The sequence below is a fragment of the Pongo pygmaeus genome, chromosome 12 (genome assembly GCF_028885625.2).
Source record: "Pongo pygmaeus isolate AG05252 chromosome 12, NHGRI_mPonPyg2-v2.0_pri, whole genome shotgun sequence".
NCBI classification, from domain to species: domain Eukaryota; kingdom Metazoa; phylum Chordata; class Mammalia; order Primates; family Hominidae; genus Pongo; species Pongo pygmaeus.
Genome location: NC_072385.2, coordinates 68,272,432 through 68,299,434, shown reverse-complemented (window position 1 = coordinate 68,299,434; position 27,003 = coordinate 68,272,432). Strand labels below are relative to the sequence as shown.

Sequence of the window (27,003 nt, the reverse complement as noted above, 5' to 3'; positions counted from 1 at the left end):
ATTTCAAAGTAAGTTGCAGATACCAGTATACTTCTCCCTGAGTAGTTCAATGTGTGCATGTTATTAACTAGAATTCACAAATACAGATTTTTAGTTTTGCGTATTCCTCATAGAAGAATCTAAACGGTTGGGTGTGGTGACTCATGCCTATAATCCTAGCACTTTGGGAGGCTGAGGTGGGCAGATCCCTTGAGCCCAGGAGTTCAAGACCAGCCTGGGCAACATGATGAAACCCTGTCTCTACTAAAAATACAAGAATTAGCTGGGCATGTAGCCTGTAGTCCCAGCTACTCGGGAGGCTGAGGTGGGAGGATCACCTGAGCCTGGGGAGGTTGAGGTTGTGGTAAGCCATAATGGCACCACTGCACTCCAGCTTGGGTGACAGAGTGAGACCCCATCTCAAAAAAAAAGGAGTCTAAACATTTAATATTTCAGAAATTTGAGTAATAAGTTAGTTATGGTAGATGAGCTTCGTAAGAAATTGCAACAGAAATTTTTACTGAACATTTCTAGCATCTGTTTTTAACTTTGTTATACTTTTTGATGTTGCTTTTAGTGGATTTTCTAGAAAGCTGTTTGTTTTTTTGTTAGAGTCCTCATCTTGGTTTCATCTCTGATATTTTCTTTTTCTTTTTTAATTTAAAACTCATATATTTTTAAGCCTTCGTTTTAAAACATCTCATGTTGGCCAGGTGCGGTGGCTCCTGCTTGTAATCCCAACACTTTGGGAGGCCGAGATGGGTGAATCACTTGAGGTCAGGAGTTTGAGACCAGCTTGGCCAACATGGTGAAACCCCATCTCTGCTAAAAATACAAAAATTAGCCGGGCCTGGTGGCAGGTGCCTGTAATCCCGGCTACTCAGGAGGCTGAGGCAGGAGAATCGCTTGAACCTGGGAGGCGGAGGTTGTAGTGAGCTGAGATCACGCCACTGCACTCTCGCCTGGGCAGTAGAGCAAGACTCAGTCTCAAAAAAATAATTTCGTGTTAATTTTGTTGCTTCTTTTTTTTTGTCTCTCCATAATTAAAACTTAACGTATTGTAGCAAATATCTACTTCTGATACTAGTTTTTTTAATTGAATTTATCAACATATGTAGAAATTAATATTATTTAACATCTTGACTAGCTGTTTTCTAAAAATAAGTCTAAATGCTAGGACATCCTTACTTATTATATATACAAAATGTGACTATCAAATGTGGGTCATCTTAAGTATGCTCTCATTGGAGACAAGACTTGTGAGTATTATGCTTCATGTGTGATGGTGTAGTTTTCCAATATACTTTAAGATTGAAAATGTTGCTCAGGAGACAGTGTTAAAGGATGGGTTATTTGCCTATATCTTAATTTTTTATAACTCTACAAATCCTCATTCACCTTGGTGAGGCGTATGTAGAAACAGTTTAAATTCTTATTCAGGCATATGTAGATAGAAGTTTGTGCTATTTATAAGTTAGTTGGTGTATGTATGCATTATTATAGAGTAATAAAGAATCATTTTATTTTTTGCTTCTTTCATTATGCTTTATAATACTTACATTTATCATTTTGATATTTAGTGCAAAGAAATGTGCTGCATGCATTGAGCATTTTTCTACAAGTTTTTTTCCCCCCTGATGTGCTATTTCACATATCACAGGCCTTATTTTTTGAACAATTGAGCAAAAGAAACAGATGAAACCTCATACAAAACCCTCCAAAATATGAAAATGTGGGGTTTATTTGTGCTAATGCTCTTCTTTTGGAAACATTTGTGTTAAAGGTAAGGTCAATTTATTGATTTAAACCACATTGTATGTAAAAATTTATTATCCATGATTAAACTTTCTAAGACATTGTTCTTGATAGAAAAGATTTTCTAACTTGTGGAATAAAAATTTATTTTGCAAGTGTCAGAAAGATTAAAATTAATTATTCCCAAGTTTTCTTAAATATTATGCAAGACTTTGATCTACAGCTTTGACATAATTTTCTAGGATCTTATGGTTGGTGATGAGGCAAGTGAATTACGATCAATGTTAGAAGTTAACTACCCTATGGAAAATGGCATAGTACGAAATTGGGATGACATGAAACACCTGTGGGACTACACATTTGGACCAGAGAAACTTAATATAGATACCAGAAATTGTAAAATCTTACTCACAGAACCTCCTATGAACCCAACCAAAAACAGAGAGAAGATTGTAGAGGTGAGTTTTTATGCAGGATATGCATATGTGTATTTCTGTGATATTATGTTAAATCAAAAATTTTCTTACTGTTGCTATGGATAAAGAGAATAAAAATAATTGTTTTCCTTCAGATCTTATTAAGTATCTACTATATGCTAGTCATTCTAAGTAGGGAAGTAGGATAGATCAGTAAACAAAAAATCCTACTGCCATGGAGTGTATATATTCTAACAGGGAAAAACAGACCAAAAAAATTAGGTTTTTAATTTAGTGAGTTAATTAAGTTAATTAAGTTTTTATGGAGGAGCCAGCAGAAGGAGATTGAAAAGGGTAATACAATAAGCAGTTACAGAGTTAATTAAATGGTTTGTTAGAAGGTGAGCAATCCAGTTGACCCAAGAGCAATGCAGGGGTTAGGGGCACCAACCCTCCCTACTCACGTGCAAACTTAACTACCCCCCAAAATACTTAACTTCTAATAGCCTACTGTTGACCAGAAGCCTTACCAATAACATAATATGTATTATATACTATATTCTTACAATAAAGTAAGCTAGAGGAAATGCTGTTAAGAAAATCATGGCCGGGCGCGATGGCTCATGCCTGTAATCTCAGCACTTTGGGAGGCGGAGGCGGGCGGATCACGAGGTCAGGAGATCGAGACCATCCTGGCTAACACAGTGAAACCCCGTCTCTACTAAAAATACAAAAAATTAGCCGGGCATGGTGGCGGGAGCCTGTAGTCCCAGCTACTCAGGAGGCTGAGGCAGGAGAATGGCGTGAACCTGTGAGGTGGAGCTTGCAGTGAGTGGAGATCGCGCCACTGCACTCCAGCCTGGGCAACAGAGCGAGACTCCATCTCAAAAAAAAAAAAAAAAAATCATAAGAGAAAATACATTTACTATACCTTAAATGGATGTGGGTCATCGTAAAGATCTTCATCCTCATTGTCTTCACGCTGACGAAGAAGAGGAGGGGTTGGTCTTGCTGTCTCGGGTGGCACAGACAGAAGAGGTGGAAGGGGAGGCAGGAAAGATTTATTGACAAAAATCGTGTATAAGTGGACCTGTGTGGTTCAAACTTGTTATTCAAGGGTCAGCTGTAGATGCTAAAGGCAAAATAAATCAGGTTAATGGGGAGTGGGAGGTTGTAATTGTACATAGGTTGTGAGAAGGTGATGTTTAAACAGACAGGGTAAGTGAGTTAGCCAGGATATATAGGAGAATGGTATTCCAGATAAAGGGAGTAGCCAGTGTAAAGGTCTTCAGTTAGGAACAAGCCTGGTATATTAAAGAATAAGCAAGGAAGCCAGTGTGGTTGAGGAGAGAGCAGCAGAAGATGAGGTCGAATAAGTAATATTGGTGCCTTGTAGGCTGTAATTAGGAATTGGGCGACTGGATGTGGTGGCTCACGCCTGTAATCCCAGCACTTTGGGAGGCCGAGGTGGGCGGATCACGAGGTCAAGAGTTCGAGACCAGCCTGACCGACATAGTGAAACCCCGTCTCTACTAAAAATACAAAAATTAGCTGGGCGTAGTGGCGCGCGCCTGTAATCCCAGCTACTTGGGAGGCTGGGGTAGGAGAATCGCTTGAACCCAGGAGGTGGAGGTTGCAGTGAGCCGAGATCACACCACTGCATTGCAGCCTGGGCAACAGGGTGAGACTCAGTCTCAAAAAAAAAAAAGGGAATTGGGCTTTTACTCTGGGTAAAATATGGGGCTGTTACAGGAAAGGGAGATGCTCAGATTTAGATTTCTCTGTTGTGAGTATCCCACAAGGAGGCAAAGATAGAGGAGTTGGAGACTTTTTCAGTCATTTAAGCAAAAGATAATGATGGTTAGGATTGAAGTAGTAGTAGTAGAGATAGTGAGAAATTACCAGATTATAGGTCTATTTTGAAGGTAGGGCTGTAAATGATATGGTTCAACAAAGAAGAGAGGGTGGACAGTGGTGAAAAGGTCAAGGACCAGAGAGATAGGAGGAGCCAGCAGGAGATTGAAAACGCCAATGAGGCTGGGCTAGGTGGCTCCCAGCACTTTGGGAGGCCAAGGCGGGTGGATCACTTGAGACTAGGAATTGGAGACCAGCCTGGCCAACATGGCAAAACTCCGTTTCTACTAAAAACACGAAATTAGCTGGGCATAGTGGTGCACGCCTGTACCCCTCAGCTACGCAGGAGGCTGAGGCAGGAGAATTGCTTGAACCCAGGAGGTGGAGGTTGCAGTGAGCTGAGATTACCCCACTGCACTCCAGCCTGAGCGACAGAGTGAGACTCTGTCTCGAAAAAAGAAAAAGAAAAAAAAAAGCTAATGAAATAATGAAATAAGCAGTTACAGAGGAAAGAGAGAGCAAGAGAGCTATGATCCTCATAGTTTAAATAAGTAATTTTTCAAGGTTCTTCTATTTTTGTATATATGAAGTAGAAATTTAATAACTTCTGTAGCTTTCCAGTTACTATTTAATGTACATATTTTGTTTATGAATATGTTTAAATATTTTGATAGAAATTTTTGAAAGGGTTTAGAAGAAAATGTTGTTAGACAGTATTTTTAAAGCCTGTATTAAAACTCAATTTTTGTATTAAGTGTTTTGAAAATCTAAGATCATCGTTTTAAAGAATCCATATGATTTCTTATGGCTTATATTTTAATATTCTTATTTGTTTATGACTACAAATATGTCTGTGACTGATAGTGTCCTACCTTAATCTCATTAACATGCTTTCACATTGCTATGTGCATATATATGATCATTTTTCCATTTTCATCCCTGTGGAGGTGGAATAAAGGATGATAGAATAAAATACTATTCAGACTATCTAATTGCTTAATTGATGAGTATGTGTTTCAAAGTTGTAGAATTTAAATTCTGTGTAATTTTCATTGTGGTCAGTTGTAAAATTTCTAAATATTTAGATATTCAGAGTGATAGACAACCCTACCAGTCAAGGAGTACTCAGTCTAGATCACCAAAAAAAAATCATGCAGGATGTTCCCAGCTGACCTGGGCTACAGAGAATGAACATGTGTGTGACCAGTGAGGGCACAAAGGAAACAACTCCTCCTTCCAGGATAGTTCATTTGGAGGTTGTAATTACAGTCTTGATTCAAGTAGGGACTGGGCTCAGCAGCTAAGCCATTTTTGTATCTTCCAGCAATCAGGAATTAACCATTGATTTTTGTCTTTGCCATGCCATTTTACTGGGTTTTTTTTTTCTTTCTTTCTTTCTTTTAATTTTTAAGCTGCTCAGGGTAGACAGAGCTACACTCTTGGCCTAGATTGAGGGAGGGGGTACGAGGCTCTGTAAAGCAATTTCTATATTTTGTCTTTGAATTAAAAGATATTTCCCGGCCGGGTGTGGTGGCTCACGCCTGTAATCCCAGCACTTTGGGAGGCCAAGGCAAGCGGATCATGAGGTCAGGAGATCGAGACCATCCTGGCTAACATAGTGAAACCCCGTCTCTACTAAAAATACAAAAATTTAGCCGGGTGTGGTGGTGTACGCCTGTAGTCCCAGCTACTCGGGAGGCTGAGGCAGGAGAATGGCGTGAACCAGGGAGGCGGAGGTTGCAGTGAGCCAAGATGGCACCACTGCACTCCAGCCTGGGAGACAGAGCAAGACTCCGTCTCAAAAAAGAAAAAAAGATATTTCCCTGGCTGGATGCGGTGGCTGACACCTGTAATCCCAGCACTTTGGGAGGCCGAGGTGGGTGGATCACGAGGTCAGGAGTTTGAGACCAGCCTGGCCAACATAGTGAAACCCTGTCTGTACTAAAAATACAAAAATTAGCCACGCGTGGTGGTGCGTGCCTGTAGTTCCAGCTACTCAGGAGGCTGAGGCAGGAGAATCAGTTGAACCCTGGAGGTGGAGGTTGCAGTGAGCCAAGATTGCACCACTGCACTCCAGCTTGGGCAACAGAGTGAGACTTCATCTCAAAAAAAAAAAAAAAGAATTTCCCTTAAGGGACATCAATTAAGAAGGTCTTGTTCAATACAGAGAGCTTTCACACTAATTAGTCATTAACTAATACACTAAGAAATCTTTGCTTTGTCACGCTTACGAAATGCTTGGGGACTTAGTATGTATCCAGAAATCTGTCTTCAGACTTGGAGCTCTGTGGCAGCAGGACTTTAAAAGGAAATAAGAGGAGCTGATGAAAATGGAAGACTATTTCAGGTCCATTTGATTCTATTTTGGGCAATTAATTCACTCTGTGACCATGAAGAAAGCATTTGTTTATTATGTAATTTTCTGAATACCAGTTTTTTTCTTTCTGTCTGCATTTACAGGTAATGTTTGAAACTTACCAGTTTTCTGGTGTATATGTAGCCATCCAGGCCGTTCTGACTTTGTACGCTCAAGGTAGGTGAAGCTTAACTGTTAGAAAAATCACTTCATCAGACATTTATTGTGTACGTTTTATGTCAGAGAATTTGGTTTCTCAATAAGTTATAAGCCCCAGAAAACTACATTATTTATATACCACACTTTGAAATATTTTCAGTTTTTAAAATTTGTGAAATAAGATTTTATATACATTTTTATTTGCTAAATATGTATTTAAGGTAAAAAAAAGTCTTAAAGACTTATTTTTAAAAAATAGAATATTCTCTCTTTTAAGCTATTTTAATTTTTTTCTTTTTTTTTTTTTTTTTTTTTTTTTTTTGAGACAGATTTTTGCTTTTGTTGCCCAGGCTAGAGTGCAATAGTGCAATCTTGGCTTACCACAACCTCCACCTCCTGGGTTCAAGTGATTTTCCTGCCTCAGCCTCCTGAGCAGTTGGGATTACAGACATGTGCCACCACACCCGGCTAATTTTGTATTTTTAGTAGATATGGGGTTTCTCCATATTGGTCAGGCTGTTCTCAAACTCCCGACCTCAGGTAATCCGCCCACCTCAGCCTCCTGAAGTGCTGGGATTACAGACATGAGTCACCGTGCCTGGCATAGCTATTTTAATTTTTTATGCATGGAATTTGTCCCCAGAATTGGCTTGAGTTAAAAAAAGTACGCAGAGATTCAAAAAGGTAGCATAAAATCATGCCTGTCAAATATATAGTAGATTAAAAAGGAAAAGGTAAACATTTGGGAGTGCATTTCTAACTTTTGAGGTGGGTTTAATGGAGGGGACTACTTATATATTCTCTTGATATTGCCATTAGCAACTGCCTCCCTCTTTATTGGAAATAAAATATTGGCCATGTTGGGAGAGCTCTTCTTTTTTTTTTTTTTTAATGGTCTTATAAATTCAACAGGAACTTACTGAGAATGTCTGGGCCTGTCAGATATGTGCCAAGGAGTCTTTTAGGCACTTAAGGGGATAATCCAGTGGGAAAAGAGTGTGGCACTGGAAATGGGTCAGGTGTGTTTGGAGAAAGGCCAGTATGTGACCTGATGGAAGTGGTAGAAAATAAGGTGAGGTGAGTAGGGAGGGCTCTTTGGGAAATAAAATGTAAATTCTTGCATTAGTCAGTGTTACTGGGAGTATTTTTGAATTGATGATGGTGTGAATTCCTCTTTTTTTTTTTTCGTTTTGCAATGGAAAGCCTCTTCTTTTTAAAAGAGTACAACATTCAAGGGCTATATATGAGTTTTATGAGGCTTATTGCATCAAGGAAGGACAAATTATATCCACTTAAAAAGGAGGTAGTTTTAGGCCGGGTGTGGTGGCTCACGCCTGTAATCCCAGCACTTTGGGAGGCCAAGGTGGGTGGATCGCGAGGTCAGGAGAGCGAGACCATCCTGACTAACACGGTGAAACCCCGTCTCTACTAAAAAAAAAATACAAAAAATTAGCTGAGCGTGGTGGTGTGTGCCTGTAATCCCAGCTACTTGGGAGGCTGAGGCAGGAGAATCGCTTGAACCCAGGAGGCAGAGGTTGCAGTGAGCCGAGATTGTGCCATTGCACTCCAGCCTGGGCAACAGAGTGAGACTCTGTCTCAAAAAATATATATAAATAAAAATAATAAAAAAAGTTTTTTTGACCAGGTATGGTGGCTCATGGCTATAATCCCAGCACTTTGAGAAGCCAAGGCAGTCAAATTGCTGTATCTCCAGAGTTTGAGACCAGCCTAGGCAACATATGAGATCCCTATCTCTATAAAAAGTAAAATTAGCTGGGTATGGTTGCACACGCCTATAGTCCCAGCCACTTGAGAGGCTGAGGTAAGATGATCACTTGAGCCCAGGAGGTTGAGGAAACATGGGAAACAAAGCAGCTTCTTTGCTGTTCTTTTATTATGAGGTTTAACTGACATTGCCTTTTATTATAAAGTTTCCAGTGAATAATCAAAGTGATGCTTTGGCTAGCCACGTTTAATTTTTCTTAGATTTCTAGCTGTCTAGTATCAATAGGCATTTTTCCAGAACACACAGTATATGTTATTTGTAGTATATTCAAAACTATCTAAGTTGAAAAAAATAAAGAATTGTACAGAGCTTTAAGAACATGTTCTGCTGGGTGTGGTGGCTTACACCTGTAACCCCAACAGTTTGAGAGGCCAAAGCGGACAGATCGCTTGAGGCCAGGAGTTCGAGACCAGCTTGGGCAACATGGCGAAACCCTGTCTCTACAAAAAAATTACAAAAATTAGCCAGGCATGGTGGCGCATGCCTGTAGTCCCAGCTACTCAGGAGGCTAAGGTGGGAGGTATGACTTGAACCCAGGAAATGAAGATTGCAGTGAGCCTAGATTGAGCCACTGTACTCCTCCAGCCTGGGTGACAGAGGCAGAACCTGTCTCAGAAAAAAAAAACCCTGTTTTTCAGTCCTCAGTCTCAGGGTCTGTTTCTTCTCATCTCCTTGGGCAGCACATAATAGTAGACTAAAAGTCTGAAAAGAGAACACTCGCTTTAATACTTATGCATTAGAAACAAACTGCAAAATAAGTAAATAATAAATTCTGGCTTCTAGTTGGTTACGTTTCTATTTTGGCTTCCCTACTGTATTTGGAACTCTGCTGGCTTTGGTTTTTCTGATTTGACTTTTTATTTAAATCCCCCTGGCTTTTATGCAGGTTTGTTGACTGGTGTAGTGGTAGACTCTGGAGATGGTGTCACTCACATTTGCCCAGTATATGAAGGCTTTTCTCTCCCTCATCTTACCAGGAGACTGGATATTGCTGGGAGGGATATAACTAGATATCTTATCAAGGTAAGTGAAAGGAAAATATCATGGAAATTAAATTTTGTAATTTGTTTACCACCTTAACACAGAATTGAATCTATCGTTTTAGGATTCCAGCAAATCTGTACCACTAGAGAAATTATCCAGTTACTTCCCTTATTTATATAAAAATTCATATAAGATTTATACACATGAAAAAAAGAAAAAGATACATTAAAAACAAGAAAAGAAGTGTACATACATGATCTCTGTATACTAATGAGAGTACATGATATCATTACATAATTATATTTGTTATTCCTGAGGAATGAGTAGACAAATATTTCAAGGATAGAAGAGACCCCTAACTTGAAACTTTCTTGGACAGCTCAGGCAGCCTTTTCTGCCATAAAACCTTTCTTTGAGCAGGTATGTTTTAAGCCATAATCTTGGTTGGGTTGTCTGCTCTTGTCCTTTCCTACAAAATACAGTGATAGCAAATTAATGATATTTGAGGAAAACAGCCCAAATACGCCAGACTTATATTTAGTAGTTTTCATGGAATAGATCCAGTTTTTAATATTTACTATTTTAGTTTACTTCTGAATATAACTAGTTATAATTTTTTTTAAAACATTACTGGAGAAAATACATAAGGCGTCTACTTGCTAACATATATCATTTTTAATATTAAAATAAAATTTAGAAAATTGTTTATACCGCAATTCTATAATCAGTCTATCCTCTCCAGGACAGTGGTTCTCACCAAGGGACAGTGCTGTCCTCTGGGGGATATTAGCAATTTCTGGACACATTTTTGGTTGTCTGAGCTGGGCAGGAATGCTACTGAACATTCTATAATGAATAGGGCTGGCTGCACAACAAACAATGTATAGTCTGTCAGTGGTACTGCTGTTAAGAAACCCTGTCTCTGCATTAAATTGGGTTGCACTGTCTTTACCTTGACATTGGGTTCCTTCAGTCTCATTTAAAGTAATCCTCCTCATGAGGGGAGATTAAATTAATGAGAATTATAATACTCTCATTTTAGGCCAAAATTCAAAGCGTAACCAACAGAATTTCTGGGGTTGTCTTTAGAACACAGACTCAAATATTAGAGGATTTTTTTTTTATTTGTAAAGTCTAGTAATGTTTTTTTCTCTCAGTGGGTTTTTAAAAAAATGATAGTATTTTCTAGCATTTAAGAAATGTAACAATGGAGATTATACCTTTGAGTATTCCAATAATTCCCTTATCATTTGTTAAACAAATGCTACTGTCCTAATATGTGCCAGACGCCGTACTAGAAGCTAAAGATAAAACTTTTAAAGATTTGGGGGCATTTCATAAATATGGCATTAATCGTTTGAACAAACTGCAAGCTACAGGAGTCCAGTACTAAAATAATATTTATTCATTAATATACTTTTGATTATTTATCAAAACTATCAAAACATTAGTACTCATGCAGTGCTTTTCAAAAACTGACTTTTCTAGTCATTTTACTGACTTATTTATGAAATGTTAATTCTTTTACCCTCTCTGAAACTGAAATATAAATCCTTTTATGGCGGGTAAAATCCTACTTCTGAAATAGTAAGAGCTGAGGATCCACTGCCCATTCTGTTTGTTATTGATGTGACATATTTAATGAGCATTAATAGCTTTTGCAGAGTAGAACTCATTCAGATGTATTATGAACTTATTGCTATTGTTTTGTACCAGCTACTTCTGTTGCGAGGATACGCCTTCAACCACTCTGCTGATTTTGAAACGGTTCGCATGATTAAAGAAAAACTGTGTTACGTGGGATATAATATTGAGCAAGAGCAGAAACTGGCCTTAGAAACCACAGTATTAGTTGAATCTTATACAGTAAGTGTTTCCGGTATATAATATATATGTGTTTTAAAGTGGACAGCCATGATTATTGGTGTCAGCTTAAGGAGGTTTTCTTAGAATCAGTATTTTTGTCTTGGGTTGTTGTAATATGTATATGTGTGACTTTTAATGTCTCTACATTAAGTTTCTATTTAATTATTTTAGGGCACCATATAATGCAAATTAAGGCAAGAATCATAAATTACTCTCTATACTAGGATATAATTAGATGCGAGATGTTATTTTGAGATATAATTAGATGCGAGATGTTATTTGGCATAGCATTTCTCAACATATGTTTTGCAGAACTTTATTTCCCTGAGATGTTAATAAGCATTTCACAAAAATTAAAAAGGATTACATTGTCAGATAAGTTTGGGAAAGAGTTGATTTCACTTCACTGTAGAACTCAGAGCCTTTGGTATGCTAATATATGCACAATTAATATAGTATGCGTGTTTCTCAGACTTATGCTCTAGGACTTTTCAGAATTTCATGGGATTAGTGTTCTAAGAAACATACTTTGGAAATGGTCATTCTAGAGCATTGCTTTACTAATTCAGTAGGTGGCAGCCTTTCCTGACTTAATATTTTTTTATGAGGTGTTAAATGTTAACTTGGAATTGTAACTAATGAGATTTAGGACCTGGTTATAGTTTATAACACCAGAGGAGTTGATCCTACTTGAATTTTTAATGAATTACCATCTTAAGCCTATTAAATTCATCTGAGTATAAAGTACTTCCAGGTCTCATCTTTGATCTAGCTATTACTAAAATGAAACAGTAATAGGCAATAAAGGCAAGTATTTTAAAACCGTATGATGCATACTAGCTCTACATATTCACAAATATGTGCAAAATAGTCATTTTTAAAGTAATTATAAAAAATTTGTTGTTGGCCGGGCGCGGTGGCTCACGCCTGTAATCCCAGCACTTTGGGAGGCTGAGGCGGGCGGATCACCTGAGGTCAGGAGTTGGAGACCAGCCTGGCCAACATGGTGAAACCCATCTTTACTAAAAATACAAAAAATTAGCTGGGCAAGGTGGTGGGCACCTGTAGTCCCAGCTACTCAGGAGGCTGAGGCAGGAGAATTGCTTCAACCCAGGAGGTGGAGGTTGCAGTGAGCTGAGATCGTGCCACTGCACTTCAGCCTGGGTGACAGAGCAAGACTCCATGTTGGGGGAAAAAAAAAAGTTGTTAAGATAGTGATCCAAATATTCAGTAAAGCCATTTAAAAATTTTTTAAATTTATTTTTTATTATACTTTAAGTTCTGGGATACGTGTGCAGAAAATGCAGGTTTGTTACATAGGTATACATGTGCCATGGTGGTTTGCTGCACCCATCAACCTGTCATCTGCATTAGATATTTCTCCTAATGCTATACCTCCCTCCCCTTGCCGCCCCCCACCCAACAGGCCGCATGTGTGATGTTCCCCTCCCTGGGCCCATATGTTCTCATTGTCAACTCCCACTTATGAGTGAGAACATTTGGTGTTTGGTTTTCTGTTCCTGTGTTAATTTGCTGAGAATGATGGTTTCCAGCTTCACCCATGCCCCTGTAAAGGACATGAACTCATTCATTTTTTTTATGGCTGCATAGTATTCCATGGTGTATATGTGCCACATTTTTTTAATCCAGTCTAACATTGATGGGCATTTGGGTTGGTTCCAAGTCTTTGCTATTGTGAATAGTGCTGCAATAAACATACCGTGTGCATGTGTCTTTATAGTAGCGTGATTTATAGTCCTTTGGGTATATTCCCAGTAATGGGATCGCTGGGTCAAATGGTATTTCTAGTTCTAGATCCTTGAGGAATCACCACATTGTCTTCCACAATGGTTGAACTAATTTACACTCCCACCAACAGTGTAAAAGCATTCCTATTTCTCCATATCCTCTCCAGCATCTGTTGTTTCCTGACTTTTTAAGGATCGCCATTCTAACTGGCATGAGATTTTGTGGTTTTGATTTGTATTTCTCTAATGACCAGCGATGATGAGCTTTTTTTCATATGTTTATTGGCCACATAAATGTCTTCTTTTGAAAAGTGTCTGTTCATATCCTTTGCCCACTTTTTAATGGGGTTATTTGTCTTTTTCTTGTAAATTTGTTTAAGTTCCTTGTAGATTCTGGTTATTAAGCCTTTGTCAGATGGATTGCAAAAATTTTTTGCCATTCTGTAGGTTGCCTGTTCACTCTGATGATAGTTTCTTTTGCTGTGCAAGAAGCTCTTTAGTTTAATTAGATCCCATTTGTCAATTTTGGCTTTTGTTGCAATTGCTTTTGGTGTTTTAGTCATGAAGTCTTTGCCCATGCCTATGTCCTGAATGGTATCGGCTAGGTTTTCTTCTAGGAGTAAACCCATTTTGTAACTTAATCATCTCCAGATTTGCTCTGGAGATTCCTTCCTGAAGTCTTCTTGAGTTTCTCTAGTTGTCCAGTTTTCCATCTACCTGACTATTTTGGAAGAAAGTGGCTGGCACAGGGCAAAAGATAAGCAAACTAGGAATGTAAAACATGTTTTATTTCTTCCGTCTCTCTTTTCTCAAAGAATTTGAGGTAGGCTACAAACATATATACAAATAGGCTGGGTGTAGTGGCTCACACCTGTAATCCCAGCACTTTGGGAGGCTGAGATAGGAGGATCACTTGAGGCCAGGAGTTCATAGCCAGCCTGGGCAATATAATGAGACCCTGTCTCTGCAAAAAAATACAAAAATTTGCCAAGGCGTAGTGGCACATGCCTGTAGTCCTAGCTAGCTGAGAGGCTGAGGTGGGAAGATTGCTTGAGCCCAGGAGTTCAAGGCTCAAGTTTTGAGGCAGAGAGCTAGGGTTGCACCACTGCACTCCAGCCTGGGTGAAGGAGCGAGACCGTGTCTCAAAAACAAAACAAAATCCATATATATATATTTGATATATATATACACACACACACACACACATATACACAAGTATAAAGTAATAAGCTGATGAATAAGTGAAGAGGGACATGGGTGGACAAATACAGAACAGGATAATATTTGATGCAAAGAAATGGGATGCCTACAGTTTAACAGTTCATTAAGATGGTTAGAAAACTTGACCCCATGCTGGCCAGCAGCCAGAGAATGGAGAGAAGCCACACTATCAGGCTTCAAGTGCTTAAGGAAGGAGGTTTTGCTAATAAGATCTGCTGTGTGAAGTTTTTCCAGATATTTTGAGTGATTTCATGTGAACCCATCTGAAGGTGGAGGTGGTTTTTTTAAGGGTATAAAGTTTTGGTAACCTTTTTTTTTTTCTCTTTCTCTTTTGAGACAGGGTTTCCTCACTCTGTTGCTCAGGCTGCATGATCTCGGCTCACTTCAGTCTCAATCTCCCAGGGTTAGGTGATCCTCCCACCTCAGCCTCCTAGTTAGCTGGGACCAAAGCTGGAATCTAAACAATCATTGTAATTGACCAGGCGCGGTGGCTTTTCCCCGTAATCCCAGCACGTTGGGAGGCCAAGATGGGAGGATCATTTGAGCCTAGGAGTTCAAGACCAGCCTGAGTAACAAAGCAAGACCCCATCTCTACAAAAAAATAAAATTAGACAGACATAGTAGTGTGCATCTGTAGTGCCAGCTACTTGGGAGGCTGAGGTGGGAGAATCACTTGAATCTGGGAGATTGAGGCTGCAGTGAGCCATGATCACACCACTGCCCTCTAGCCTGGACACAGCAAGACCCTGTCTCAAAAAATATATTTATGTACTGTAGGGCCAGGCATGGTGGCTCATGCCTGTAATCCTAGCACTTTTGGGAGGCCAAGCCGGGCAGATCACTTGAGGCCAGGAGCTCGAGACCAGCCCGGCTAACATGTAGAAACTCTGTCTCTACTAAAAATACAAAAATTAGCCAGGCGTGGTGGCACATGCCTGTAATCTCAGCTACTTGGGTGGCTGAGGTATGAGAATCATTTGAACCCAGTAAGCAGAGGTTGCACTGAGCCAAGATCAAGCCACTACACTCCAACCTGGGCAACAGAGCGAGACTCTGTCTCAAAAAAAAAAATTATATTATAAATGTACTGTTAGACTTGTTAATGTAAAATTAATTCTGATATCTCATATGGAAACATGTCAAATGCCAGCATACATGGGCGTGCTTATTACTTAGGACAATCCAGTGAATTGTGAGGTGTTATGAGAGGAAGTTTCTACTTAACACTTCTCATTTAATTAAATATGAACATGATGTGTGACTGACAAGATTTTTTTGTACAAAGTCATAATATGATACCTGATTTGTTTAAATCTTATTTGCTTAAATTGAAATTATGTTTATCAGTTATTTGAAATGTATTAGGACCTAGTATGATACAACAGAATTGCCTAATAAAAATAGTCTAGATCAGTGTTCTGTAAACTTCTTTGATCATAAAACGTTTTTTGGATTAAATGATTTGATAGAAGTGGCACACATGTTATAAAGTATTTTGATGGCAAAATAATAGTTTCACAGAGTAATTATTTGATGAAATAAAATTATTTAAAATGTTTAATGTGGCTAGGTGCAGTGGTTCATGCTTGTAATCCCAACACTTTAGGAGGTCCAGGTGGGCAGATCACCTGAGGCCAGGAGTTCAATACCAGCCTGGTCAACATGATGAAACCCTGTCTTTACTAAAAATACAAAAATATGCTGGTGTGGTGGCACGTGCCTGTAATCCCAGCTACTCAGGAGGATGAGGCAGGAGAATTGCTTGAACCTAGGAGACAGAGGTTGCAGTGAGCCGAGATCGCGCCATTGTACTCCAGCCTGGGTGACAAGAGCGAAACTCCGTCTCAGTCAATCAGTCAATCAATGTTTAACATGTCCATTCTACATAGCAGAAATATCCATAAAATCACAAATATGTTAAAATTATAAAACCGTAGTAACACATACCAGCAATAATCAAAATACAATGGTTGGTCAGTGATGCTTGTTTCTGCTTTGCTGCAAATGTCATGCACTCATGCATCAGTGATTTCTCCAAGAAATTCCTGATATTTGGGGGCGTGGCATACCTTTTTTTTTTGAGACGGAGTCTCGCTCTGTTGCCCCTGCTGGAGTGCAGTGGCGCGATCTTGGCTCACTGCAAGCTCCACCTCCTGGGTTCACGTCATTCTCCTGCCTCAGCCTCCCAAATAGCTGGGACTATAGGCGCCTGCCACCACGCCGGGCTAATTTTTTGTATTTTTAGTAGAGACGGGGTTTCATTGTGTTAGCCAGGATGGTCTCGATCTCCTGACCTTGTGATCCGCCCAGCTCAACCTCCCAAAGTGCTGGGATTACAGGCGTGAGCCACCACACCCGGCCTGGCATACCATTTTTAAAAGCAAAACAGAATGGGATGATAAGAGCAATTACCTAAATCTATTTAATTTACCTTTTTTTCCCCAAATATATTTTAGGAAAAATTGTTGTTGGTAATGATTTCGGTTACAGAACAGATGTATTTATAAGTACTAGTGTTCCAGAGAACACTGGGAAATTTTAATCTTTTGCTGATTAGTACCTGATTATTCTTGGTTTCTAGCTCCCAGATGGACGTATCATCAAAGTTGGGGGAGAGAGATTTGAAGCACCAGAAGCTTTATTTCAGCCTCACTTGATCAATGTTGAAGGAGTTGGTGTTGCTGAATTGCTTTTTAACACAATTCAGGCGGCTGACATTGATACCAGGTACATTAGAAATGGTGATTTCAAAGTTATTTATCAGAAAAATCATAAAAATAGTTTTAAAGTTATTTATCAGAAATAGATGGAATTAAATAGAATGACTAAGTTTATAAACTTATTGAAATAATTTCAGACTTACGGAAAAGTTGCAAGAAAAATGCAGAAAACTTATCTATATCCTTTATCTGGATTTACCATTTTACTAATTCTAATGTTCTTCATGTTTGCTTTTTCATTCTGTTTTTTCTGAACCATTTGAGGGTAGATTAAGTGCATCAATTCTTTACTAGTTGGTGTTTCCTAAGGATAAAGATACTCTCTTACATAGTCATGCTGATTTCAGATCCTTTGGAGATACACCCAGTAGTGGAATTGCTGGATCATATGGTAGTTCTATTTTTAACTTTCTGAGGAACCTCCATACTGTTTCCCGTAATAGCTGTACTAATTCACACTCCCACCAGCAGTGTACGAGGGTTTCCTTTTCTCCACATCCTCGCCAGTATTTGTTACCTTTCCTCTTTTTGATAATAGCCATTCTAACAGATGTGAAGTGATATCTCATTGTGGTTTAATTTGCATTTATTTCCCTGATGATTAGGGATGCTTAGCATTTTTTCCATTTGTATGTCTTTTGAGAAATGTCTATTCAGGTCCTTTGCCCATTTATTAATTGGGTTATTTGCTTTCTTGCTATTGAGTCATTTGAGATTTGAGTTCCTTACATATTTTAGATATTAGCCACTTAATAGATGTCTGGTTTGCAAATGTATTCCCGCATTCTATAGGTTGTATCTTCACTTTGTTGATTAACTTCCTTTGCTGTGCAGAAACTTCTTTGGTTGTTGTTTGTTTGTTTGTTTGTTGTTTTTTGAGACGGAATGTCACTCTCTCACCCAGGCTGAAGTGCAGTGGTGCAATCTTGGCTCAATGCAACCTCTGTCTCCCGTTTTCAAGCGATTCTCCTGCCTCAACCTTCCAAGTAGCTGGGATTACAGGCATGTACCACCATGCCCAGAATTTTTTTTTTTTTTTTTTTTTTTTTGTATTTTTTAGTAGGGATGGGGTTTTGCCGTATTGACCAGGCTGGTCTCGAACTCCTGGCCTCAAGTGATCCACCACACCTCAGCCTACCAAAGTGCTGAGAGAAACTTCTTAGTTTGATGTAAATGCATGTATTTTTGTTAGATATTGCCAAATTTCCCTCTCTGGCAATTGTATCATTTATCCTTTTCCACCAATCTGATGAGTGAGAAATTATTTCAGTGTAATTTTACTTTTTATTTCTGTCATTAAGAGTGAAGTCAAGCCCCAGGGGTGGTGGCTTCTGGCTGTAATCGCAGCACTTTGGAAGGCTGAGGCGGGAGGTTTGCTTAAGCCTAGGAGTTTAAGACCAGCCTGGGCAACATATGGAGATCCTGTCTTTACATAACTTTTTTTCAAAAAGATTAGCCAGGTATGGTGGTGGTGTACTCTCGTAGTCCTAGCTACTCAGAAGGCTGAAGTGGGAGGATTGCTTGAGCTTGAGAGGTAGAGGCTGCAGTCAGCCATGATTGTGCCACTGCACTCCAGCCTGGGTGACAGAGTGAGACCCTGTCTCTCCTCACCGCCACAAAAAAAAAGTTCCTAAAAAAAGAAAAAATATATATATATATATATGTAAAACATATTTTTATATGTTTAAGGGACTTGTCTGAGATAGAGTCTCGCTCTGTCGCCAGGCTGGAGTGCAGTGGTGCAATCTCAGCTCACTGCAACCTGGGTGGAGTGATTCTCCTGCTTCAGCCTCCCAAGTAGCTGGAATTGCAGATGTGAGCCACCACGCCTGGCCTTAAGGGACGTTTTTAATTTTTTTTTTTGGCAAATTGTTCATGGCTTTTTGTAGATGTTGGAGTTTTGGGGTTTTTTTGTTTTTTTTTTCAGTTTTGAAAAGTTTTCTTTTAGCTTTCTGATATCTTTCACAGATACCCTCTCTGTTTGCCATTTGTCTATTGCTCTTAGTGTTTTGGCCATGCAAAAGTTTGTTTTTATTCAGTCATATAAAAAGATTTATAGTCTTATTACATCTAGAGCTTGAGTCATAGTTAGAAATCCCTTCTCTACACTCAGGTTATAGAGGAATTCACCCAGAAGCATTTTGTACAGCAAGCATTTATTTGTGTAACCCTGAGTTAAATAGCCACCTAATTAATTTTGATGGGATGGCTTTGGAGCCAGGATAGTAATAGAAATTAATAAAAATAGCAGTTGACTCATAACAAGCTATAAACCTGGTGGAAGATGATCAGAAATCGAATCTAGCCTTCATAATTATGGTAAATTCTCATGATAGGGATTAAGGAGATGATTTTGTTCTTTGATGTTCATTCACAGCAAAATTGTATTTAAAAGTACATGCCAGCTGGGCGCGGTGGCTCACGCCTGTAATCCCAGCACTTTGGGAGGCTGAGGCCGGTGAATCACGAGGCCGGCGAATCACGAGGTCAGGAGTTCGAGACCAGTCTGGCCAACATGGTGAAACCCTGTCTCTACTAAAAATACAAAAAATTAGCTGGGTGTGGTGGTGGGTGCCTGTAATCCCAGCTACTTGGCAGGCTGAGGCAGGAGAATGGCATGAACCCGGGAGGCGGAGGTTGCAGTGAACCGAGATCACACCACTGCTCTCCAGCCTGGGCAACAGAGTGAGACTCTGTATTGAAAAAAAAAAAAAAAAAAAAGTACATGCCTGTTGCTGATTAGAGCTTCAACGTACCTAAAGTGTGGAGTCAGATTCAGTACCTTCTCCACAGAGTTTGCATTGCAAAGTAGAACAACTCAAATTTTGTTTTGTGTGTTCTGCATGTTGAAAATGTACATGTAAATGCTTATGAGTACTTATCACATGAATCTGTATTTCAACTGCTTAGTTTATGTGGCATTCACTGGGCTTGCTTTGGCAATTAAATACAAAAGCAATGCTTTGTTAGAGTTGCAGTAGCTTTAGCCATTGAGAACCTGGAAGCCAGGTTGAAAAAGGCCAAAATGGGTGCAAATCAGCTCCCAAACTTTACTGTGAGAATTATTCCTCAGACCCTCACTCAGATTCTGTTACTTTTACTACATATGCAGTCTTTTTAGATTGGATTATCTGATATCATAGATATCAGAATAGAGGGTACTTCTCTCAGTAGATAGCAGGGTACTGTATCAGAAAAGAGGGTACTGCTATAAGAAGCATACACATCAGTCTAGCCAAAAATAACAGCAGACAGCCTCTAAGCAAAGGAACAAAAAAGAGAAAACTACAAAAGATAAATGAAAAATTAAAAGGCAGGAATTCTGGATTAAAGTAGAATAGGGCTAATTATAGTAAACAACCACATCTTAGTGGCTTTAGGGAAGCATGTGATAAAATAGTTTGTAATGTAAATCTTGGTCATTATTAGAAGTCTCAGTTACATTCACAAAAAAGTGTATTATATACTTTTAGAAGTATTTTCATCAAAATTATAAAAAGATTTTATATGTAAAGAGGGGTCGTTACTTTACAGTAGTAATAACAGCAAATATTCCGCCCTGTGATTTACATGTGGAATTTTATTTAATTCTGCCAGCAACCCCGAGGCTGACATAAGTAACAGTAACCCTGAGATACCATTTTCCTAACCTAAAACTCCAAATGAATAACCATTGTGCCTTTCTAGATCTGAATTCTACAAACACATTGTGCTTTCTGGAGGGTCTACGATGTATCCTGGCCTGCCATCACGGTTGGAACGAGAACTTAAACAGCTTTACTTAGAACGAGTTTTGAAGGGTGATGTGGAAAAACTTTCTGTAAGTATTAGTAAATCAACTATTACTAACATTCTTTTAAAAGGCTATACAGTAGTTTGTGAATCTTGACAACCACCAGAGGGAGCAAGACATCTTCCAAAACAAATTCCTACTGCAGTCAAGTGCATCCTGGAAATGATAGGAAGAAGGAAATAGTTCAAGATAAGCTCTGGTCACCTCTATAGAGTCGATGGATGGAGGTAGTGAGGTCAGGGCCAAAAGTTCTGGTTCATCTGTAACAACCAGTACGGACTCTGAGGCACCTGTATATGCATGAGAAGAACCTGCTGTACTATAGGGAAATAAATGCCCCACTTGAGTTTTGTTCTTTTTTTAAACTTATTTTTTGGATATGCAATCAGCCTTCAGCACTTCTCTTGGGCTGTCTCATATTTCTGACTTTATTTGTTGCATATGTTGTCTTCTCAGTCAGATTGAAAAACATCATGTCTCAAATTTTTTTGCATTCCGGTGACTGTCATAGCTCTTGAAACAGACTTTAATTGGTAGTTGTTGGTATGTACAGTAGAAAGAAATTTTTAAACTAGTAATAGTTGATGTTTCTTTGGCATAGGTTTTTGTGTTTTTTCCACCAGACTCTGGACTATGTGAAGTATACAGTATGTGCTGTATACTTAACCAAGAGTTATCTAATCCTGAGTTAATCTCTGAGCTTTGTCTCACTGACTTTGATCAACTGTTTTAGATAATGAGATTATGTATTACAGAGTACTGTATGTTACATCTTTCATATATGACTCGTTGTTGAAATTAAATTGAGTGTGGGCTCACATACATTAAACAGATTAACAGACTGGAAAGGAGCCATACTGTCTAAGTACTTCACTTATTTTTCTGATTTTATTGAATTTTACATATAATTTATAATTAATCTCAGGTGATCATTTATTCAGCAAACATTTCTTGAACTCCTGGGTGCCAGATGTAGGTCTAGGTGCTGGGGACAAACAAAACAATGAAAACAGAATCCCTGCTTTTAGTCTAAATAATGTATTAGTGGTAATAAGTGATATGAAGAAAAGTAAGGTGAAGGGCTGGAAAATGTTAGTGGTTGGGGAGGTCGTGTGCTCCTTCATAAACTGTGATCAGGAAAGGCCTTTTGGGTGAAGTGACTTCTGATCAGAGATCTAAGTTGAGCGTGAGAGGAGTGAGGCATGTGACTGTCTGGGGGAAGAATCTTCCAGGCAGGAACAATGCAAAAGCCCCAGGTTGGTGGGAATGTGCCAGTGTGGCTGGAGCAGAGTGAGCAAGGGAGGGGCAGGTGGGATATGAGGTCAGAAGGGTAGCAGGAGGGCAGGTCTTGTTCAGCCATGGTAAAGGGTTTGGCTTGACTCCTGGTGAAATGGAAAGTCTTGGGTGCAGGGGCGGTTTAAGCAGAGAAATGATAAGATCTGATGTATATTTTTAAAGGATCATTAAGTCTGGTGTGGTGAATAGACTCTTGGGGGAAGAGGGAACAAAGGTGGTCATAGAGAGACCAGTTAGGCGGAGAAACTGAGAGGAGAGGGATGGTAGAGTTTTAGAATAGAGGAGGAGGTTGAAATGGTTGTTTTGGAGAATGGAAGAGAGAATAGAGAAATGTAATAGGATTGCCATGCAGCAGGAAGGGCTCAATTGAGGTTAGTGATACATTAAAGCAAGATGTTTTGTTTCTTTCCTATCTTGTTCAGCTGCTTGAGAGCAGGTGCAGTTTGTCTGTAGGAATCTGTAGATGAGTTCAGCAAGGAGGGAGTGGTAGATGGAATGATCTGATAGAATGAGTTTCAGTGGGGCTGTGGAGTTTTAGGGATGAGCGAGATAGAAGCAGCGATGAAGAGCAAGAACTCATATTACCAAACCTCCAGGGTTAAGGTAGTGTGTGAGAGAGAAACAATAAAGCAGTTGAGATATTTACAGAAGCAGTGTCTTCAGGTGCTAGCTAAGTTTCCCTTAGAGTAGAGGTGGGCATCTATAGCCCTTATGCCAAAACTGGTTTGTTTGTTTTTTTTAAGTTTTATTGGAACACAGCCAAGCCCATTTGTTTGCATAATGTTACCTGTTGTCACATATTGTCTGTGGGCACCTTCTAGCTACATGTGGGGTTGGGTACTTGTCACGCCTGCAAAGCCTCAAGTATCTGGCCCTTCACAAAAAAAGTTTGCTGACCCCTACCTAAGAGCAAGAAAGTTAAAGGAACAATTAAAACAGTCTCAGAATTGGTAAATAAACTGATGTTTTTCTTTATCTTGAATTGTCAGAACCCTTACAGTTCATTTATGTGACATAAATATACAAATGATTTAGAATGACATAGTTACGTTGGGTCTTTTTTGCAGGATTGTGACACTGTAAATGAAAAGCTTGCTATGTCATTTTAAGGTTTCTCTTTGTCATTTTAAGGTTTCTCTTTCAGGTGTTGACCAACCATAAAGATAAAGATGTGTCCTTCCTAGACACTTAATAGTAGCTACAGAGTATAAAACTTTTCCCAATTGCCTTTAATTTTGGTTACTGTGTTCATTTTCTCATAACATCCTGATGATTTGTTTTTGTTTTGACCATATTTGGTCTTGTTTATTTTAAGAACATTTCATTTGATTTTGAGACAATAGAAAGTAAGCTTTGCTTAAAAGAAAAGAACTTCAGTTTTACTCTGTTGCACTGGACTAGAATCATAACAGTGTGAGACCTTGAAAAAGTCATGCAAGTCCTTTTTTTTTTTTTGAGACGGAGTCTCTGGGCTGACTGCAAGCTCCACCTCCGAGGTTTACGCCATTCTCCTGCCTCAGCCTCCCGAGTAGCTGGGACTACAGGCACCCGCTACCATGCCTGGCTAATTTTTTTGTATTTTTGGCAGAGACGGGGTTTCACCGTGTTAGCCAGGATGGTCTCGATCTCCTGACCTCGTGATCAGCCCGCCTCGGCCTCCCAAAGTGCTGGGATTACAGGCGTGAGCCACCGCACCCGGCCATGCAAGTCCTCTTATCCAGACTTTGTTTGACAGTAAAGTGACTTTCCCAAGTGGTCATCTGCCATTGGATGGGAAATTTGCTCTAATTATGTCTCTGATGTTTGGTCTCTCAGTAGGGTGTTAAGTCATGTACTGATCAAATTAGGACACTCAAGAATGAAAAGGGTGGTATTAATAATGATGGGACACCACGTGTAAATCAGGACTGTTCCAAACGTGCTGGGATGGATGTTTGGTCTCCTAAACATGAGCTTTGGGCAAATTACTAAATGTTTCTGTACCTCAGGTACCAAATGCTACCATTCTACTTATATCAGCGGACTGTTTCAAGGTTGAGTGAGAGCATATATTTAAAAAGCCATTTTCATAAAGCAGAAGGCACTATGCACATGTACCATTTCATTATCCTTTCTTTCTCCTTTAGAAATTTAAGATCCGCATTGAAGACCCACCCCGCAGAAAGCACATGGTATTCCTGGGTGGTGCAGTTCTAGCGGATATCATGAAAGACAAAGACAACTTTTGGATGACCCGACAAGAGTACCAAGAAAAGGGTGTCCGTGTGCTAGAGAAACTTGGTGTGACTGTTCGATAAACTCCAAAGCTTGTTCCCATCACACCCGTAATGCTTTCTTTTTTCCCTTATTGCCAATCTTTGAACTCATTCAACTCCAGGACATGGAAGAGGCCTCTCTCTGCCCTTTGACTGGAAAGGTCAAGTTTTATTCTGGTGTCTTGGGGAAGCTTTGTTAAATTTTTGTTAATGTGGGTAAATCTGAGTTTAATTCAACTGCTTCCCTACATAGACTAGAGGGCTAAGGATTCTGTCTGCTGCTTTGTTTCTTCTAAGTAGGCATTTAGATCATTCCTGTAGGCTTCCTATTTTCACTTTACTGCTCTAATGCTGCTAGTCGTAGTCTTTAGCACACTAGGTGGTATGCCTTTATTAGCATAAGAAAAAAACTTTAACAGGAGCTTTTACATATTACTGGGATGGGGGGTGGTTCGGGATGGGTGGGCAGCTGCTGGACCCTTTAGGGCATTTCCTCTGTAATGTGGCGCTTTCAACTGTACTGCTGCAGCTTTAAGTACCTTAAAGCTTCTCCTGTGAACTTCTTAGGGAAATGTTAGGTTCAGAACTAAAGTGTTTTGGGTGGGTTCTTTTGCGGGGGGAGGGTAATAGTGGGTGGTCTTCTGATTTTTATTTTTGAGGTTTTCTCACTGGAGTACATAGAGGAACTTTATTTACAGTACTTTGATTTGGCAGGTTTTCTTCTACTTGTGCTCTGCCTGGAGCTGTTTCCATATGATATAAAAAGCAAGTGTAGTATTCCATTACTTATGTGGCCTAGGGATTTATTTGTTTTTTAAAATCAACCATGTTAGCTGGGACTAGACTCCCTACATAATCCTTCAATGGAAAAGTAACATTTAAAAATCCTTTGGGTAATTCAAATTACAGATTTAAAAGTGCTTAAGATCTGGTGTTTTGTTAATGCTTCTGTTTATTCCAGAAGCATTAAGGTAACCCATTGCCAGGTATCATTCTTGCAAATTATTCTTTTATATAACTGACCAGTGCTTAATAAAACAAGCAGGTACTTCCAAATAATTACTGGCAGTAGGTTATAATTGGTGGTTTAAAAATAACATTGGAATACAGGACTTGTTGCCAATTGGGTAATTTTCATTTGTTGTTTTGTTTGTTTGTTTTGATTTGAAACCTGGAAATACAGTAAAATTTGACTGTTTAAAATGTTGGCCAAAAAAATCAAGATTTAATTTTTTTATTAGTACTGAAAAACTAATCATAACTGTTAATTCTCAGCCATCTTTGAAGCTTGAAAGAAGAGCCTTTGGTATTTTGTAAACGTTAGCAGACTTTCCTGCCAGTGTCAGAAAATCCTATTTATGAATCCTGTCGGTATTCCTTGGTATCTGAAAAAAATATCAAATAGTACCATACATGAGTTAGAATCTAAGTTTGAAAAATAAAAAGAAATTGCATCACACTAATTACAAAATACAAGTTCTGGAAAAAATATTTTTCTTCATTTTAAAACTTCTTTTTAACTAATAATGGCTTTGAAAGAAGAGGCTAATTTTGGGGTAACTAAAATCAAAAGAAATGATTGACTTGAGGGTCTCTGTTTGGTAAGAATACATCATTAGCTTAAATAAGCAGCAGAAGGTTAGTTTTAATTATGTAGCTTCTGTTAATATTAAGTGTTTTTTGTCTGTTTTACCTCAATTTGAACAGATAAGTTTGCCTGCATGCTGGACATGCCTCAGAACACATGAATAGCCTGTACTAGATCTTGGGAACATGGATCTCAGAGTCACTTTGGAATAAGTTCTTATATAAATATCCCCAGCCTTTTGAGAACGGGGCTTGTTAAAGGACGCGTATGTAGGGCCAGTACCTACTGGCAGTTGGGTTCAAGGAAATGGGATTGACTTGGACTTCGGGCTCCTTTGGTCATAATTTTAAAATATGGGAGTAGAAAACAACAAAGAATGGAATGGACTCTTAAAACAATGAAAGAGCGTTTATCATTTGTCCCTTGAATGTAGAATTTGTTTTTGATTTCATAATTCTGCTGGTAAACGTGACGGTTAAAATGGTGTATTATGTATATGTATTATAATTTAGAAATACCATTTTATAATTTTACTATTCCAAGGTGATATAATTCATTTAAATTTGGGATTTGGGTGGAGTATTATGTTTAACTGGAGTTGTCAAGTATGAATCCCTCAGGAAAAAAAAATTCTGTTTTAAAAAGCAATCTGATTCTTAGCTCTTGAAACTATTGTTACTTAAATTTCCAGTAATTAAAAATTTAAAATTTTTAAATTAGAATTGCCAATACTTCTACCTTTGAGAAGGGTTTTTTAGAAATACATTTAGTAATGTCCCCAAGACATTAGTCTTACATTTAAACTTTTTTCTTTGAAACATGGTTTTGGTGGTTAACTTTTACACAGTTCTGAGTACTGTTAATATCTGGAAAGTATCTTGAGATATCAGTGGAAAGCTAAACAGTCTAAATTTAACATGAAATACTTCATTTTGATTCAGAAAATAAAATCAGATTTTTTCAAAGTCAATTTGAATTTTGTCATTTCTTTCTAATAGTTATTTCTTGTTTCATTTTCTTGTTAATGCAAGATGAATTGACAGCTTTATGCTAGTTGTTAGGTCAAGTTCATGTCAGTGTTCTATTATTGACAAAATAACTCATTATTTCTGGTATGATTTTATAAATACATAAGAAAATAGAAGAGCGATTTATAGCTACATCAGAGGCTGTTTTCTTCCAACAAACTGTTTTGTCTCCCAAAAGATTTAAGGTGACTTTCACAGA

General features: G+C 38.7%; 1 protein-coding gene across 1 annotated transcript in view; it reads left to right on the top strand.

Moving 5' to 3' along the window:
* ACTR2 (actin related protein 2) overlaps nt 1-26,746 on the top strand; it is a 46,149-nt gene extending 19,403 nt beyond the window's left edge. Inside the window, exons 3-9 of the mRNA XM_054475953.2 lie at nt 1,977-2,192; nt 6,465-6,537; nt 9,192-9,328; nt 11,006-11,155; nt 16,706-16,851; nt 20,532-20,664; nt 24,060-26,746. Coding sequence (XP_054331928.1) covers nt 1,977-2,192; nt 6,465-6,537; nt 9,192-9,328; nt 11,006-11,155; nt 16,706-16,851; nt 20,532-20,664; nt 24,060-24,230 — 1,026 coding nt within the window. The 3' untranslated portion in view covers nt 24,231-26,746. The remainder of the gene's footprint in view (nt 1-1,976; nt 2,193-6,464; nt 6,538-9,191; nt 9,329-11,005; nt 11,156-16,705; nt 16,852-20,531; nt 20,665-24,059) is intronic.
* The last annotated feature ends 257 nt before the right edge of the window (nt 26,747-27,003 follow it).